The 17,936-nt window shown below is 40.2% G+C and overlaps 1 protein-coding gene across 1 annotated transcript in view; it reads left to right on the top strand.

The window, feature by feature from the left end:
* The window catches only part of LOC119427362 (palmitoyltransferase ZDHHC14), a 38,044-nt gene extending 20,156 nt beyond the window's left edge, over positions 1-17,888 (top strand). The window contains exons 4-10 of the mRNA XM_037694963.1: positions 4,343-4,495; positions 8,357-8,494; positions 9,704-9,752; positions 10,301-10,403; positions 11,535-11,644; positions 13,468-13,573; positions 17,186-17,888. Coding sequence (XP_037550891.1) covers positions 4,343-4,495; positions 8,357-8,494; positions 9,704-9,752; positions 10,301-10,403; positions 11,535-11,644; positions 13,468-13,573; positions 17,186-17,656 — 1,130 coding nt within the window. The 3' untranslated portion in view covers positions 17,657-17,888. The remainder of the gene's footprint in view (positions 1-4,342; positions 4,496-8,356; positions 8,495-9,703; positions 9,753-10,300; positions 10,404-11,534; positions 11,645-13,467; positions 13,574-17,185) is intronic.
* Positions 17,889-17,936: the final 48 nt, after the last annotated feature.

Raw genomic sequence — 17,936 nt, 5'->3', positions numbered from 1 at the left:
TTAGCATTTTTCTATCCGCTCTGCTTCCTCGTCTTCTTGTGAGCTCTTGCTGCTTTATCAAGTTTGATGTCCGGTGTGAACCTTTGTGCTTTGTTTAGCTTTTTTCTAACCATGACTGTACCTCCTCCCTCATTATCATCTTTCTGTCCAACCGATGCATCTTCCCTGTAGCCGAATTACTGAACTGAGACTTTTTGGCCTCGGCCAAAGCAGAGGACTGTCAGCCCAAGACTGCATTTAGAACCAGTCAGTGATGAAGTGTTTTAATTTCATAAACTTCCATCTTTCTATTTATTTCATGTGGCTAAATTAACAGAGAGTTTATTTTAAGATGTTCTTGTTGGATTATAAACCAAGCTTTATTGACTAAATTAAACATCATGTAGTTGGAAAAATAATCAGATGAGACGTGTATAAAAATTGGGCTGCTTGTTCAAACCATGTGTTAAACATGGATAAGCACATCGAAATTGGCCTGTTAGGCTTTTACTGTGGGCCTTTATTACAGCTGACACATCAGTGATTACAGAATGCTCAGCAACAAGTCAGAAAGCAAACAAGTACAGCAAACAGTAATCAGAAACCCTCTTTGTAAAGAAATACATTCTCTTGTTTAGCTTTAATTGACATTTCCATATAGTTATTAGATGTTCTATCCAGGTCAGGAGCATTCATTCCCAGTGTCGTAAGAAACCTTGGTGTCGGTATTTATTTATTGCTTATTTATTTAAAGGACAAAGACGAGTCGAAGCAATAACTTAGGAGGGTTGACGTTTTTGGAAAAGATGTGACGAGCCAACGTGTTTTATTTCTTCCATTTTTTAACCTATGAAAAATAAACTGTCGTGTGATTTTTTTTTTTTTTTCTTTGCTGCTTTCAAACAGGTCAGACGGGGATTTTCCTTGGAGTGAATTTCTGCAGCTGAAGGGTTTTCTTTTTAAGCCTTATACACCTGAGACTCACAAGCAAAACATTACTCAAGTCTTTAGATGTTTGTATTTTCCCCCCTGCTGGATAAGGATGAAAAATCTACACAAAAACAGCTAAATGTTCTTTTAATTTGCTGAAGATGTAAATAAAGTCTGAAAGTAGACTTTGTACATTATATACGAGCGGCAGTCGTTGGGTATGAAGCTAAAGATCCAGAAGTATAAAGCCGATCAGTTGCAGTGACTACGGAGTTTCATTCAAGACATTTTTGTATTGGTTGTTAAACACTGTGGGTTTTTTTATGAAATAAAATGAAGTGAACGTATGTGTTGACTGAACGGTCATGCCACATTTCATTGGAATTTTACATCGGTGATGTAGGGGTAAGTGGATCGATCCAAGCATTAATACGGTATTTTTTGGACTATAAGGCGCACTTCTCAAAAATCTGCAGTGAGCCTTATAATCCGGTGCAGCTTATGTATTTATTCTGGTTGTGCTTACAGACCTCGAACCAATTTTATGTGGTACAACTGAACAATGTTGAGTTATTGTGAATTAGTTGAATAAAGTTTGACTTATCTGACAGTTTTGTTTCGATTAATGCGCCTTATAATCTGGTGTGCCTTATAATCTGAAAAATATGGTAATATTGATACCAACCTAGTGCGGTTTAAATTTTGGAGCCCCGCGTGTCCAGCTACAGAACAAAGGTCCAGTTGCTTCGTCTTTCTTCTTTTAATTTTCAATGTCCTACTTAGATGACTGAGAATCAAGATCAGCATGTTAAGAAAAGTGGACCACAATTCTTCTACAGTAGTGGAAGAGATGGATGAGATCATACAAAGGACGATTATTAACAGTGGTTTTAAAACTTGGCTTTAAATTGTATTATAGGGTGGATTTAGATTTTCACCACTTCTGCATTTTTAAGTAAATGACAGAGAAATGTGTAATATATTGGTGTCTATTCAAGGTCATATTTACCTAAATTTATGACCTGGCCAAGACCGAAAAAACAGTATTAAGTTCTTAAAATTGAACTGTAAGCATTGTACTTTATTTCTGCTATGACTGTTTGTCGTTAAAACACACAAGATGGCTCCTTTTACAGTTTTACTCTGAATCACAAGTGAGGTTTGCATGTGGGTATAGCATACGTATCGGTAAGTGCTGTTACATCACCCCCTGTTCTACCTTGGCCTTGTTCTAGTTTGAAGCTCTTAGACCTGGACCGTCTCTCTGGGGAATCTCCCTCTAGACACTGATGTGAGGCTAAACTTTTGCTGCCAGGATGGCTAAGTGAACAAATGGCTTTGTAGAGCAGAAAAGCTACTTTGACACCCCCGCTTTCACACCACTTTACTGCAGGCATCTGTGATTCAGTGGAGTGAACGGTCTGCTCTTGGTGTACATACTTTATGATCACAAAAGAAATTATGCTCAGAGTTGACTTCAGTCTGTGGAGAGGGTCATCACACGTTATCAGCCTGTATTAGGAAATTCTCGTTAAAGTAATTCACTAGCATGTATTAGTTCAGTCAGATATTGAGATTACACCTTCTATTCTGGTTATGGTTGATCGTGAAAGAAAAAATAATAATATACCTTCATACATCCAGATTATACGTTTAGTAATTGTTCTTAATTGGTAAATGTTTTACCCCAAATTAAGAAAAGCACAAGTACTTATGTGATATTATTATTATTATTATTATTACAAAATTACTAATGTTCTTCTTCTTGTTGCTGACTCTGGTCTTCTGTCCATCCTCATTCTGTGACCAACTGTGCCTTCAACACGATCTGTCATTCTATCCTCAACAAACTAACCTCCATTGGCATCTCGGGTATTCCTCTAGACTGGTTCATATCTTCTGTCTGACCACACTCAATTCATTGAGTTTAAATCCTTCCGTTCGCAGTCTTCCCCCGTCTCCACGGATGTGCCCCAAGGCTCTGTCCTCGGACCCCTCTTTATTACTCACCTCCTTCCTCTAGGTCATATCTTCCACAAATTTGGTGTCCATTTCCACTGTTATGCTGATGACACACAGCTGTACTTGTCAACCAAACTCTACTCGGTCACAAAGTGTCCTTGGGCGTCCTGAAAGGTGCTTTTTAAATAAAATTATTATTATTATTATTTAATAAGTTTTTCATATATATCATGTCAACAATATGATGACAAAACTGCATTTTTCTTTTTGTTCTTGTTTCTAGAAGCAATCATTCCAAACAAATGGAAATTAAACTTAAATTTAATATTTTTAATCTGTCTTTAAAACTACAAATGAGTAAAACAGCGCCACTCAAATTGATGTGGTAATTGTTTTATTTGTCTATAAAACAAAACTAATAAAAGTAAATGTTTTTGCAACCAGTTAATCTGTTTTTAGGATATGACCTACATATGTCAACATGTTTCTTTTCCTCCTTGCTAGCATAAATAAGAGAGCTCTCGAAACGCCTGGAAACTCCTGTCTAATAATTATAACGATTATAATTTAGAAGCACCTTATATACGACAGACACAGATTGTACTTTGGCCTGATAACCCAAGCAATAACACTTCTTGTAGTTTGAAAAGCAAATTGCTCTCAACTTTCCTCAGTTATTGTCCCCTGTGATGTGCTGAAAGGACAGAGAAGCAGAATAATGGTGGAGAGCTGAGAGCGTGCAGTAGACATTGATCACAATAGGGATGAATTCAATAGATCAGAACTCCCTGGCTGCGTTTTCTCTGCTCTCTTTTCAGAAATGTCAAACGCCTACACAAGCCTCGCAGTACCTAAACTCCTCGCTAACGCACACACATACTGCTTTAAAGGCTTCTACAAGATCTCAAAATTACCTTCCTACACACAGCGTTTTCTTCTCGCTCCGTGTGTGTGTTTTGGGCAAGCGCAGCAAATTTAGAAAGCAGGCGCTACGTTTTATCTCATAAAAATGACGATCATTACTGCCTTTTTACTCCATCATGAAGCACTGAAAGCAGCTTGCCAACACTTTTCAATATATTTTGGGGATTGTGGTGTTAACTGCGTATTAAATTTCGCAAGTTAAATTTAACCAAACTTGGCTGAAGTTTCTGTGCAGCAGTTCTCAAATTAGGTTGGGTTTGCTTATTGCTGTGCTCAGTAGCTAGGCTATTAGCAGGACAAGTGATGTCATTATTGCACAGTGTATTTTGCATTAACATGTTAACTAGTTGTTAAAGTTGTCATACTATGCGTGAGAGGGACTGATTGAAATGCAACCTATCAGAAGTCCTGATCACGTTTATTAATTCATCTATGACCAGATTTTGTTCTTTTTCCTCATCTTAGAACCTTCAACCCATAAACTGTACGGGAGCTCTGCAACGAAATGTAACTTGTGCTTCTTTTGTTTCTCCTGTTTGTTCTTAAGATGTGGCCAATGGCAGCACAGGCTACAGGCCTCCTCCCAGGACCAAGGAGGTTGTCATCAACGGCCAGACAGTCAAGCTGAAGTACTGCTTCACGTGCAAAATATTTAGACCGCCACGTGCCTCCCACTGCAGCCTCTGTGACAACTGTGTGGGTGAGTTGCGATGTTTTCTGGGTGTTAGCTGGATATTAAAGATGTACACATGCTTATCATCTATCCCAGTTTGAGGTGTTTTTAATAAAAAGTCTAAATGGATTTGATAAGCAGCCTAAACAAAATGTATATCAGTTTTATGAAATTCTAGTGTAATGTTTCATAAGAGCTGGAGTTGATTCTGAACCAGTCAGCCACCAGCATGCAGTATGTAGCATATACGGCTCAGGCCACACAGATTTCACATTATATGTGTTTGTTATAACACAGGTCAAGCAAAATATTTAAACTGTTACAGACCTGCTGTGAATATTTAGTACACACCATATGTTTGGAGAGTTTAATACAAAAAGAAAGGAGGGAGAGTTACAAATTATGGAAAAAGAAATGCAGAATTTTTCTGCCTTTAACATTCGAATTCAGAAAAGACAGTTATTAAAAGGTAAAGACAGAAATGTGCAACTTGTCTTTACATCACTCATCAGGATCTTTGGCTCTCTGTCTACAGAGACGGGTCTGCATTTGAATTTCTCTGTGAGATGCAGAGCTGTCTGACTACATCGGAGACGAAGATGATTTGGTAATCGTAGGAAGAGGAGAAGGGGGTAATCAGACACAGCAGCTTCACGCTGGCAAGAAGGAAGGAAGGCAGAAGCTATCAAAGATGAAAGAGCAGTTATCTGACAGGCATTGTTTATTACTACCTAAAGCTGCTCTTTGTCCACATTTTAAGCAGACACATTCTGAAACATGAATACTAAGGCTCGCTGTTTTTATAGATATTCTGCCTTAAAAACAATAAGATGAGCAAAGCTGATGATTGACATCCCTGCATGCACTTCAAACCTTTATTGGCTTGTTTCCTGACGAAACATGGACAAAAGACATCCAATCCTAAAAAAAGAGATGTTTCATTATAAGGTACCTGCACCATATTTAGATCATTGTTGTGAAAAGCAGCCACAGAAGTGAGGGAAATATAAAAGGAGAAGCTGACGCACAGCAGGAGTGTCCATCCTGCAGGTGGGTGGGAGTAAAAACCCTGCTGGTGAAGTTCGGTTGTAGGATTATCTCTTAATCTCATCTCAAAATTACTGCTCTCTACTTTATACTGAGATGTCTTTAACCGTGCTTCCCAAAAAGGTTGGGATGCTGAGCAAAATGTAGTCCCATGAATGAATGCCAGAGAGCATTTCTTAAGTTTGGCTTTTTAAATTACCGGTACGAACAGTTTTAGGGGTTTCATTGTCTGTAATCATGTTTTAGGAAGAAATTGCTGAATCACATTACAGCTTTTCCTGTCTTGAGTCACTCGTTGTAAACAATTAAAGCTTTTTGAGACAAAGACAGGCAAAACTTTTTAATTTGAAAAGTTTAGTGAAATCCATCTATTATCTTTACCCACTTCTTCTTTTTTGGGTTGTGGGGGTCACTGGTGCCCATATCCAGCTGTCAATGTGCAAGAAACATGGGACACCCTGGACAGGTCTCCAGTCCATCACAGGAACGCACAACATGGAGACAATCATTCACTCACTCACACCTAGAGACAATTTAGAGTTACCAATCAGCCTAACATGCATGTTTTTGGTCTGTGGGAGGAAACCGGAGAACCCGGAGAAAACCCACGCATGCACAGAGAGAACATGCAAACCCCAACCAGAAAGGTCCCGAGCTGGGATTTGATCCAGCGACCTTCTCGCTGAGAGGCGGCAGCTCTACCACTGTGCCACTGTGCTGCACGTTTAGTGGTCTATTTAAAAAATGCAATTTCTGTTCTAATTTCAGTGTCAGTTTTATTTATAAAGCCCTTCATAAACAATAGTTCCTTAGCTTTAACTAAAGACGATAAAATTATATTTTTAAGAAATAAAAAAATAAATAAAATGTAGAGCACACTAAAAGGAAGTAAAACAATAAAACTAGTAATAAAATAAAGTGAAAATGTACACGTCAAATAACAAAAGTGACTATTTTTTTGTAACATTTTAAAGAAAATAACCTCTGAGCTGTTCTTATATGTATGAACAGGCAAATGTTTCCATAATTTTTACCATTTTAACCAAATTTATGGCTTTAATGAATTGCAAATTACTGCACTTTGTTCACAATTTACTCATCAGTATCTAAAGAGAAACCACTGTTAATGTAGTAGATATAATTTTATCTGCCCACTGCATCGCTGTCGTCTTAATAATTAACATTAACAATAAGATGTGTGTTTTTAAAAAAGTGTTATCCTGTCTCCTTCGTCCTTTGGTGCTGTAAAAGCCAGAGGGATATCATGCTCTTAAATAAGTTAGGAGGCAGAATGGATAGGCCTTCCCTGGTGGCCGTGACGAGCAGGAATATGGTGGAGCTACTTCCTCTTTATTAAGACTGTCGTCCCCTTAGGAATGATGGAAGAAGCTTATGAAAGAGCAGAATTATGACACCGCCTCCGTCCCTCGCAGTCTTCTTACTCTGTTAAGAAAAAAAAATGGACCAACTGTGTTTTACGTCTGGCTGGAAGTAATCAAGAACACCGCAGCTTAGAGAGCAGGGCTTTGGATCCAATAATTGATTTTAATGGTAATTTTATTGCTTTTTGCTGGGTTTTTTTTTTTCCCTGATGTGCTTAGTTTGAGAACATTTGAAGCTTTAATGATTGCCTTGGGGGAATTATGTTATGCAAGCAAAAATAAATAAATAAATAAAAGCATCAAGAGTACTGGCACATAAATATGGATATAGTGCATCATTATGAAACCATTTTGCGTTTATTTCATTTTTAAAGCCATCATCAGAGGGATAATGCCACTGAACATGTTATTATTCCCACCGCTTTTAGCTCCTAACACAAGAGTTTACAGCTGTAATGGAGAAATGCATGAATCTGTAATTAAAGTTTCATCTAGTTTTGTTGATCATTTCATGTTGAAGACCTTTGTGATGAGCAAGGTCGACTAGTGGTACCTTTCCTCCCTCTCGGGCTAGATCCTCCGGTTCCCAGACACATTTCAACCAGGCATTGATCAGTGGAGACAAAAGAAGGTCATTTCAACTCACTAAGCTAATAATGGCTCTAATTAATTAAAGTAGCTACTACTGTGCGCAGTAAGTAGTCCTCACTCGGAGATTAGAGTGCAGCACCGAGGCTGATGGAATGATGACACTTCTTTTTCCTCTCTCGGAGCATTCGGCGAAACGAGAAGTGAAATGAAGCTGTTTGCAGTTTTTCTAAATGAAATACTGGTGTAATATCTCAAGTAATTGAACACTTGGAGCAACGCTCACTAATGTTTTATTCTTAATAAATTTCAATGTTTCCCAGGTTTGAGGGGAAGAAGTGTCCTAAAGTGATCAGAGGCGTTTATCTGTTTTTAAAATACTGGAAAATCCTGAAAAAATGTATTTGTTCTTGGGTGTCTTTTTGTAAACACGGTTAACGTCTCTATCTCGTTTTTTTAGACGTGATCAAACATCATTTTGATTTTCATGCAAAGCAAGCGTTATTTATCCTGCAACGTTCATGTCAGCCAGCCAATATTTCCCTGGTTTTTATAAATAGGCACTTTGCACTATGTGAAATATTTTGGATTGTTTTGACAAGACCATGAGGGACACTTCCCTTTCCCACAAATTTCCCATCATTCTCCGTTTGTTCTGAAGTAACCTGGTTTAGGTTGTTAAAAATTATATTGTTTTATCCAGTCAGTAAAGTCTCTCATAACTGAAAATGTGCCTGACAAATATTTCTCAGCTGATGTAATATAATCGTGTCCCACCTTCAAACGGGGGGAACATTTCTGTTATAGTAAGGACTTGTGCGTCCTCATATCTGAATTAACATCTCTGTCTTTTTCTTCTGTTTCCATTCAGAGCGCTTTGACCACCACTGTCCCTGGGTGGGGAACTGTGTGGGAAGGAGGAACTACCGTTTCTTCTACATGTTCATCCTTTCGCTCTCCTTCCTCACCATCTTCATCTTCGCCTTTGTCATCACGCACATCATTTTACGTAAGTAGCTCTGTGACGGGCTGCAGACACGCACTCCTTGTGGCTGTGTTCTTGGTGTGCTCCAAGCCAGCAGGTTGTAAGTGGGTGGTGTGAAACGCTGCAGAGCTCTGGCTTGGTACCATCTTTCCAGCTGGGAGCAGGCAGCGGACCACTCGGCTCGCTGTTTTTATGCGTGTGCATGTTTAAATGAGAAGTTGTGGGGAAAGTGTTGCACTAAGGACAATAATATGTGTAATAATTGATAATAAAAATTAAGAGCCTGACCGATTTGGACATTTTGGCTCTCGCCAGTACCGATATTTGGAGCAGATATACTGGCTGGAAATTTCTAAGTAAACATCTACTTTTAAACCTGTTCGTCTTGAAACAGTCTTCCTAACGTGCGTTCACATTTCTTATCCTCGACTATTCACCGTTAAGTTATCAAATGTGTTACATAAATATAAATTAAACAAAGAAATCTCTTCCCCGTTCACTGTTTAAACAGTCAGTCGTGTATGGTGAAGACCTAATTAGAATTAGAATTGAATGCAGTAACGTTTATATTGTTTTTTTGTTTTTTTTTGCAGAGAAGTAAAGATTTCAGAGAAACAGTGTTTCATTGAGGACGATAACGTTGCTAACGCTGATGTATTTTACCTCTACGTTAGATTTATTGTTCGGACTAAAGTTTTACAAGGCAATAGCCTACGCTAGGTTATCTAAACGTTAGCTTGCAAATTTGAGAGGCACGTCGCTAACAACAAGCGGGTTGGAGGATTGAAGAGAATTTATTATTGTTGATTTTTTTATTTTTATTTTACAGATCAGTTCAAATAAACTTACCATGCTTTGTTCAGCAAAATACACTACACAGTATTTAGTTGCTCCCTGCTCCGGCTGTGCTGAAACTCAAACTTGAAGTGAACGGCCATGGCTTGAGCATAGTCCGCATGCGCCCTCTGCTGGATACTTTGTACATTGCCTTTTGCAAGTGAGGACACAGCTTGTTCCCAGTGTTTATAATGGTGCATCATGGGATAATTATCACAGATACAGATGTGTATCCAAACGCCTATATCAGCCTAAAATATCGGCTCTGCCAATTTTTCGGTCAGGCTCTATAAAAATATTAACTGATGATTATGTGCAATAATATGTTGGATATTGGGCATATGTTGACAGAAACAACTACCTTAGAGGTCTAATGACAAATGTTTCTGTTTGCAGTCTCACATCAACGTGGGTTCCTCAGCGCACTCAAAGAAAGTCCTGCGAGATATCCTTTGCCTGAATACTTGGTGGCACTTGATTCTGAATGCATACTACACAGGAGTCATTTTTATATACGTGCAGTCTGACGAGTGTCAGAGACAAGTGTCTTTGAGGCCTTCAGGCGCTTGTTTGTGGCAATAAATAGTGAACTAGTTTGATCTGGATCTTGGTGTCACATTATAAACAATCACTCCTTTAAAGACCGTGTCCTGAGGTGGTGCACATGTGATAAGCATCACTGCTGTTTGTCTGTAAGTAAAAGGATTCCTCTTGACTGGTGTCGGTGCCTTTTGAAGTTTTATGTGGATCAGAACAAATGACTGGACAGTCCCAGCCAAATGATCTGGGACGTATTGGCATGAGGACGACAGCCCTCAGGTTGTAGGTCAGTATGCTATCCGCTACAGCTGCATTTTACTGCCCATGCTGGCTCCATGTGGGTCATTTATATTTGTACGTCTCTGTAGCTGAGCTGTCATCGTTATATGTTGCTTTTAACGTATCAAAATAATAAACACATCAGAGATTTTTCCCTTAACATTGTGGCAGCACTGTGCTGGAGGTGGTGGTGTGTTTCTTCTCCGTCTGGTCTATAGTGGGCCTCTCAGGCTTCCATACCTACCTGATCAGCTCCAATCAAACCACCAATGAAGATGTGAGTATCCACATAAAGTCCAGTATACCAGAGGTTATTGTATTTTTTAAGTGTATAACAAAGTTGTAATAGATATTTATTTAATTATTGAGTATATTTATGTTGTTTTTGTTGCATGATGTGAAAACCTGCATATGATAGACTGTAAGGAGAGAAAAATGTGTTGGTGCCAACTCTTAACATGTGCTCACAGCTTGAGCTCTGGATTCTTTTCAACTCAGCCACGCTGGAGAAAATTTCATGTGTCAGCACGGCTCAGTTGTTAATAATGCCAAGGTCACAGATCAAAAACTGTCCACTGACACTTCAGCTCGTTGATTGTCGGCCATATCTGAACTGTGAGTTTGTTCCATTCGGCTTTTATTAAATTATTGCCCAGTTCAAAAAGGTAATGATAGCCAGCCAATCAGAGTGTCGGCTCATGGCCTGTCTGGTGTGGCTGCTTAATTCAGCAGGTTACACATAAAACTTATCTATTCATGCACTTTAGCATCAATCACTAGGTTTAGATGTCTAGAGAGCTTCAGTTTTAAATCAAATTTCTTTGGATTCAGGCCTAGATGTGTCTGGACGTTTTAGATGTTGCGTATTGTCTATTTTTTGTATGGCACGTTACACGAAACGGTTCACTAGCGTTGGAACAGCCACAGTGCATTCAATAACAGGAATCATGAAATGCAGAAAGAAACGAGCTACAGTCGAACAGGACTTGGCTCAGTAAACAAGCCACATATAAACAGTGCGGGCTTTCTAACGACTCAAACATATGCTTACTGCAGTTGTCTCACTTCAAATGTTACGGTTTTATTTTGCACTTGTACGTTTTTTTTTTCCATATTTGTCATTTATGTACAGTGATTTACAGTCCGTCACAACAATAGCTTCTCAGTCAAAAGAAAATGTGGAAAACTGATTTAACACCTTTACAAACAGGAGCGTTGAAAATGCCATATTTTCATGACGGCAGAAATGGAAATAAATGAAACAGGCTAGATATAATTACGGCAAATTGAAGGCTGTCTGCAAAGACCGTCTCTGCCTGTGGCTGACCTGCAGTACATCAGCAGCTTTTACCGTCTTTAGATAGACATACTACAGGTGAGATTTGTAAAGTTGGGTCATCTTTTCCAGATAAAAGGTTCGTGGTCTTCTAAAAGAGGGAAGGACAACTATAACCCTTACAGCTACGGAAATATATTCACCAACTGCTGTGCAGCACTTTGTGGACCCCTGCCACCAAGGTATGAGAAGATGTGCTTTATTTGGTTTTATGTGGTTATTTACACATTTTCTGGTGCCCAGTTGATCGCAATGGATCAAAATGAAGGAAAGTTCAGGATTTATAACATATTTACAACCATTTTTCTTGTCCTCTTTAAACGAAAAAGTTAAAAAGTGTCACTTGACTTGTAGCACTGTATGCTCCATGAGTTGCCTACCTTCACTGAAGTAGTTCCTCTTTACTTTTTTTTTCGTCTAATTGTAATTTTCCGTTTTCTCCAAAGGCCAAAATAGTTCAGACTCTGTTTGATGTGAGGAACTTCTTTGAAAGGAGCCGGCCTGCAGCCTTTTTCTAAACATAGCTGAGCCACTGCAGGAGTATGACGAATATCAAGCCTGTTTTAACTGAACTGAACATCAAAGCTGGTTAGAGATATTAGATTTCATCCTTTTCCTGCTCATGCACAGGCCGTATGTCACATCTGCACTCTTCGTCTTCATGCGACTGTATAGATAGACGTTGGCCCACGTTTCCTCACTTCAGCCTTTTACCCAACAATCCTCGTTTGTGTAAACGTAGTTCATGTTTTTGCTCTGAATTATTAGCTTGAAGCAGGTGCCCACAGAACAGATACCTGTTGTCTTTCTGGCCACTGTGCCCACTTCTGAGATGCTTGGCTTAGGCTGACGTCAGAAATGTCTGAACTTTTTAAACTCTCAGCACTCTTGCCCTCACCCGTAAAGTAAATGTAAGCACACATTTGCGCTCTCGCACGTTTTTAAGTAACTCCAAAGGCGCCCACACATCTATACAAAGTCTAAGAAAAGCTATGATGCAGGCTTTTAGCAACTTTCTTATTAAACCGTTTGGCTGTTCAGTGCTTCGGCCATCATGCAATAAATCCCCAGTAATGATTTCAGTGGGTGGTGAGGAGAGTGTTCGGTGCACAGGTGGCTGCCATCTGGGCATTTGTGTTTGTGTTTGCAGCCACAGGCACTGCACAGCTGGAACCAGCAATAATAAAGGAATGTTTCACATCACCTATGAGCCAAGCACGCAACGCAAACACACACACACAAAGGCCTGTTGAGACTTGGACTAATATGTGTTAATGCATCAAATACATGTTTGAATGCCAGTTTCCTGTGTCTCCAGAGTCTCCGTTCATTACCAGCAACCCAGGCTGTAGTCTGCTGGAGTTTATCTCTGTGAAACTTGAAACTCCTACCAGCTCAGTCCCTCTGGAACTCACTGTCAACACTCTTTTTCTGTTAAATGATTACCCTGTTTGTGCAGTTTAACACCAGCTGACTGTGTGCATGTGTGGTAGATACCGCGCCGTATCTGATCAACCTCTCTCTGGCTGATAAATGGCCTCCGTCGCTGTATGTAGCCCGTTAGCTCTCACATGTGCACATGCATGCCAGAGTTCAGCAGGTTGTTGTCCAAGCGGCTGCGTCAGGACTCTGCAGCAGTAACGATGGGACAGAAACAATAATTCACTGTGCCGCTCCACTGCAGGACCGCAGTGATTTATCACCAAGTTTTGATTTTATGGGTCTGCGCGAGTAGAAATGAGTCTGCACTTGCTTTGTCTCCCTCATGGTCAAGACTTGAGTAATAGTGTTTGTATACAGCTTTGTGCATCAAAGTACTTGGGGTGCCCACAAAATATTATAATTGTCTACAATTAGTAAGATGAATGAATGCGTTTGTTTGTGGTTACCAGTCAAAATCGACATATTAGAATCTGGTTGCTTCTGTATTTATTAGTTGGTCACAATATTTGCTGCGTAATATCGGTCAATTAACTTTTATAAATGTTTTCCTTTCCCCCCGCAGTCTCATTGACAGACGAGGCTTTGTCAAATCCGATACGCCACAGATGGCAGCGCCGAGCAACGGCATCACCATGTATGGCGCCACCCAGTCCCAGCAAAGCCATATGGTAAGACACCGACACTGAAATGTTTTTTTCCAAGTTGAGTTTGTGGAAGTAAACATACAGAGTTGAGGTGTAGTTGTGTTCATATAGTTTAGTTTGTCAGAAATGGAACAGAGGCAAAGAGCAATTTTATTGTTCTCGAGTCTTGCCTGGAACAGACACAATTTTTACTGTCAGTAATTTTCCACACAGGAGCGCAGACGAGGAAGAAAACTGCATTGTTGAGGAGTTTTAGGTTCGTCACCATCAGCTTTTTACCCAAAAAGTCACTGTGGCTGCAAGTGACGAGAAAGAAAAAATCACGTATCTTGTTTTGAAGACATCTTTTTAAACGATCCCTGGCCTGGTTTCCATAACTACCTCGGTTAAACTAGTATTGCTTGAAAAACAAGAAACCAGTCAGAAACTGGGAAGAGTAAGAAAACAAGTTACGTGTGCTGTCAAAATTATGGTGTGAAATAATAGTGTTCCAGAAAATAAATGAAAGTGCAGACAGGAGGTGTGAGGTTGAATTTGATGGAAGTCCTTGAATTCACGTACCAGTACCATCCGCTTAGACACTAAAGTTGATGTCAGCTTGAGGAAATGACTAAATATTGTGACGTGTGGTGTCTGACTGTTGACGGAAATATTTACTAACCCAGATTGGTCATAGCTTAGAGCACAGATGAGAATAAACTTTTTTTAAATTTTTATTTTTTATCACGTTTCACTTCTAAATATTGTCCCTTTTCCACTGCATGACAAACCCCACACGTCAGTAACTCCTGTGAAGTGTTTCTCACTGGGTCTAAATTGGTACAGATTGCTCTGAATTGGAATAAGGAAGTGAGCTGATATTTCAACGAAGAGACTCTGTGGTGCCTTTTTAAACTAGATCAATAAACGCAGTGCAGCGGTGCCCTATTAGTTGAATTTTTGTTGTTGTTGGAGTTTCATAAGTCTTAAAATATCAAAGCCTATTTTTTTGGCACCGTGCTGATAATCTTCACATTACATTCAGATTTGTCTTGAGTGAGCACCACTAAGTAAACGGTATTTTTCTTCAGCGTTGAGCTGTCTCAGCCTAGAAGAGTATAGCAGAGTTGTTAGGGCGACACCATGACCTTAGTCACCCTGTGGCGTCTTCTTTTGTTCAGCGCTAACCACACGTTGCGTACCACCTCTGCTGCCCCACGTCTTTCACCGATGACCCTCGCTGTGTGCCACAGACTTCGTCTTGTTCACGCCCAAACTTGACCTCATTCTCCTTGGTCTCACATAGATGTCAAACATGAACGTAATCCGTCTCCATGTCCTAAATGAAGCAGTTGTACTGAGCTGTAAGCCACGACAACATTTCCCTACATGACCTAATAGAATACCTTCAGTAACCAACCATTTGTTTGTGATAGCTGTTGAAATTTACAGCTAAAGTTCTGGCTGCTGCACACAAGGTCAGCTGTATGCTTACAGTCCATTTGGTGAGTTAAATATATTCTAGTAACGCATCAGGATTTCTCTCACTTGCTATCAGGAGAGATTAGCAGGCGATTGATTAAATCATTTCAATCACATATGAAAGTGTAGAAGTAAAAGTGCTTTTTTTTTTTTTTTTTTTACAAAGAGCATGTGCTCTCCATGATTATTCAGATGAATATGAAAATACTTTTTTTTTTTTGCACACTGTTGCATAACAAGGAGACATGTTGGCCCACATAAACACATTTCTATCTGCAGTTACATTGTGAACTTGTTTTTGCACGTAAAGCCCGTCATTTTTAGCACGGAGCTGGCAAACGCACAGACGTTTCCATTTGTTGGGCGATTAAAAACCTTTGCTTCCTTGTGTTTCGTCTGTGATGCAGCTTAAAAACTCAGAATCCTTTTGAGCTGTTGCCGTGGTAACCGTGTGTGATATGAAGTCACATTACACCTTGATAACAAACCCTCCGCTCTGGATTTGACTCGGTGGTGGGGAAGATAGGCGGGTCTTTGTGTAGCATTACAAACGTTTCCTCCAGTTTGTTGTTGGCAAAATCTAAATAATTACATCAATGGACAGCCTACAAAAATAAAAAATTTAAAAAAAAAGTTTATATTCATCTTACACAACTGGCTTATAGACCTGTAAAATGTTCTATTTTGGTCCTTCCTTCCTCCGTTACTTCCTCTTAACCCCAGGAAGCGACGTGTTCGACCATTTCCTTGATTACACATGGAGCGATGAAAAGCTGAACACCCCCAGTTTCATTTTCACTTTTACTTATTTTAGCTTGTTGGATTTCAGATTTTTATTTCAAAACAGACTTCTTTGTGTCACGGTCTGTGTTGTCAGCGTTAACACCGACTGCTCTGCTGACTTGTTGGCTCCGTCTCATCTTAAACCTTGTTTAAACAGAAAACATTAATAAGATAAAGCTGTTGTTGCCATGATCTTGCAAATAAGGGACTTGCATCCTATTCAGGGTTAGAGGTAGAGCTGCAATAGATTAGTGGATCTATCAGAAAATAATGGTCAGTGATTAGAGTATTTTTATTAATTTATGTTTACATGCAGTGTGGTGTCTTCCACTGCTATCTAGGAAAACTATATGCAGTGAAGTTGTGGGACGAAGGCAATCTTTCTGAATAAATAAGCCAAAATTCTTGTTTATTGAAGAAAATATTTCAAGCTTGTGTCGCCACAAATCTGCTAATAAAAAAACTGACCGTTCTGCATCACTGTCTGCCTGAGGTAGATTTGTTTTTGTGGTTCTCTGCAGCTTCGCTCGTCTGCGGACAGACTGCACTCAGTTTAGTTGTTTCTGTTCATAAGAACAAGAACTCCAGAAAGTAGAAAGATGGATTTTACGGTATACCCCCATGCTTTGTGCAAACGTGGCAGTGTCCATTTTCCTGTTGTTAAAGTGATAAGAGCAGCTGATATGAAGGTTTATGATTCTTGAGACAACTTCTCTTCTGTTGCCAAAGGTAGATCAGCTTCTCTTCAAGTCACATCTGTAATCTGTTCTTTTTAGGTCAGTGACATTGAAGCAAAGAGGTGAGATGTCGGTCAAGTCACGGTGCTTTGTCAGTTAAACTTTGGGAATGCTGCGGGACAGAAAGAGGACGCCATCCATCAACAGGACTTCTAAATTTTTGTCATCTTTGTAAAACGTCGTCTTTAATTGATCTTTCGGATAATTTCTTTGTGGTGATAATGGGAAGGTAATTTCCCTGTAGCTAATGTATGTTAAGGTGTCTGGTCATGCCCTAACCCAGTTACCCCGCTCCAGTTTTAGACGAACGATTTCCACTCTAAAGCGATACAATTGAGATCAATCGGCCATGAAGCAGGGCGTATTTGTGTTGTCAGCTCTGTTTACTGCAGCAGATGCACAAGCTGGTGTGGGTTCTTTGTGTTTTTGTATTCTAACCAGGTACTAACGTTTAATTCTCTTTTTCACCCTCTTTTCCAATCACCTGCCCCTCTGTTATCTTCTTCTTTTTTTTTTTTCCCCCCTCATCCTCTAATTTTCAACGCTGCCTCTTTTTTAATTTCCCTCCATCCCCTCTGGCACCTTACTTCTCTTTGCTCTTCACATCACCTCCCATGCTGTTCTCTTTGTCCCTCTTTTTGATGTTTTCTCTCAGTGTGACCAAGACCAGTGCATTCAGAGCACCAAATTCGTTTTGCAGGCCGCCGCCACACCCCTCCTCCAGCAGCAGAGCAGCGAGCCAGTCATCTTAACCGCCTCCCCTGAAAACGGGGTGTCCTTACCCGGCCGAGCCTCCCTGGTTTTGGGCGGCCCCTGCACATCGCTCCCGCTCGGCCAGCCCACCCCACCGACGTCCACCCCCAGCCTCAGCTGCCATGAGGTCCCTGACATGCTGCCAATCCACGGACACAGCCACACACTAAACCACAGCCACCCACTCCAGGAACAGGTGGCTCACCACCACTATCTCACCCCAGAGGAAGTGCCCTCACCGCCAGGTATGCTTCCGTGCAGCAGCCCCATGGGCCACAGCCACACCATGCAGGCCAGTTTCTACAACCCTGCCAGCCAAGACTCACTACATGAAGACTCAGTCAGGGGACTGGTGAAGCTCAGCTCTGTCTGACAATGGGATTTGTACACTTTTCATCCCACTAAACCTCGTTCTGGAGAACTCTTGTGCTGCCTTGTTCTCAGCCGACTCCCCCTTGAACTACAGCTGCAGAACTGAGGTGGAAATAAACTGAATTCAAGTCAAAGTCAAACAAGTTCTCAGCCATTGCTGCCAACCTTGTTCACTGGAACTGAGAGAGGCAGTTCCTGATATGTAAGACAACTCGGTGACACTTTTTTTTTTTTTTTTTTTTTTACTTCCCAGGAAAAAAAAAAAATCAAACTCTTGCTCT

The sequence above is a fragment of the Nematolebias whitei genome, chromosome 21, assembly GCF_014905685.2.
Source record: "Nematolebias whitei isolate Nwh7 chromosome 21, NemWhi1, whole genome shotgun sequence".
NCBI lineage: Eukaryota > Metazoa > Chordata > Actinopteri > Cyprinodontiformes > Rivulidae > Nematolebias > Nematolebias whitei.
Note: the sequence above shows the minus strand (reverse complement) of the source record. Positions and strands in the feature narration are given on the sequence as shown.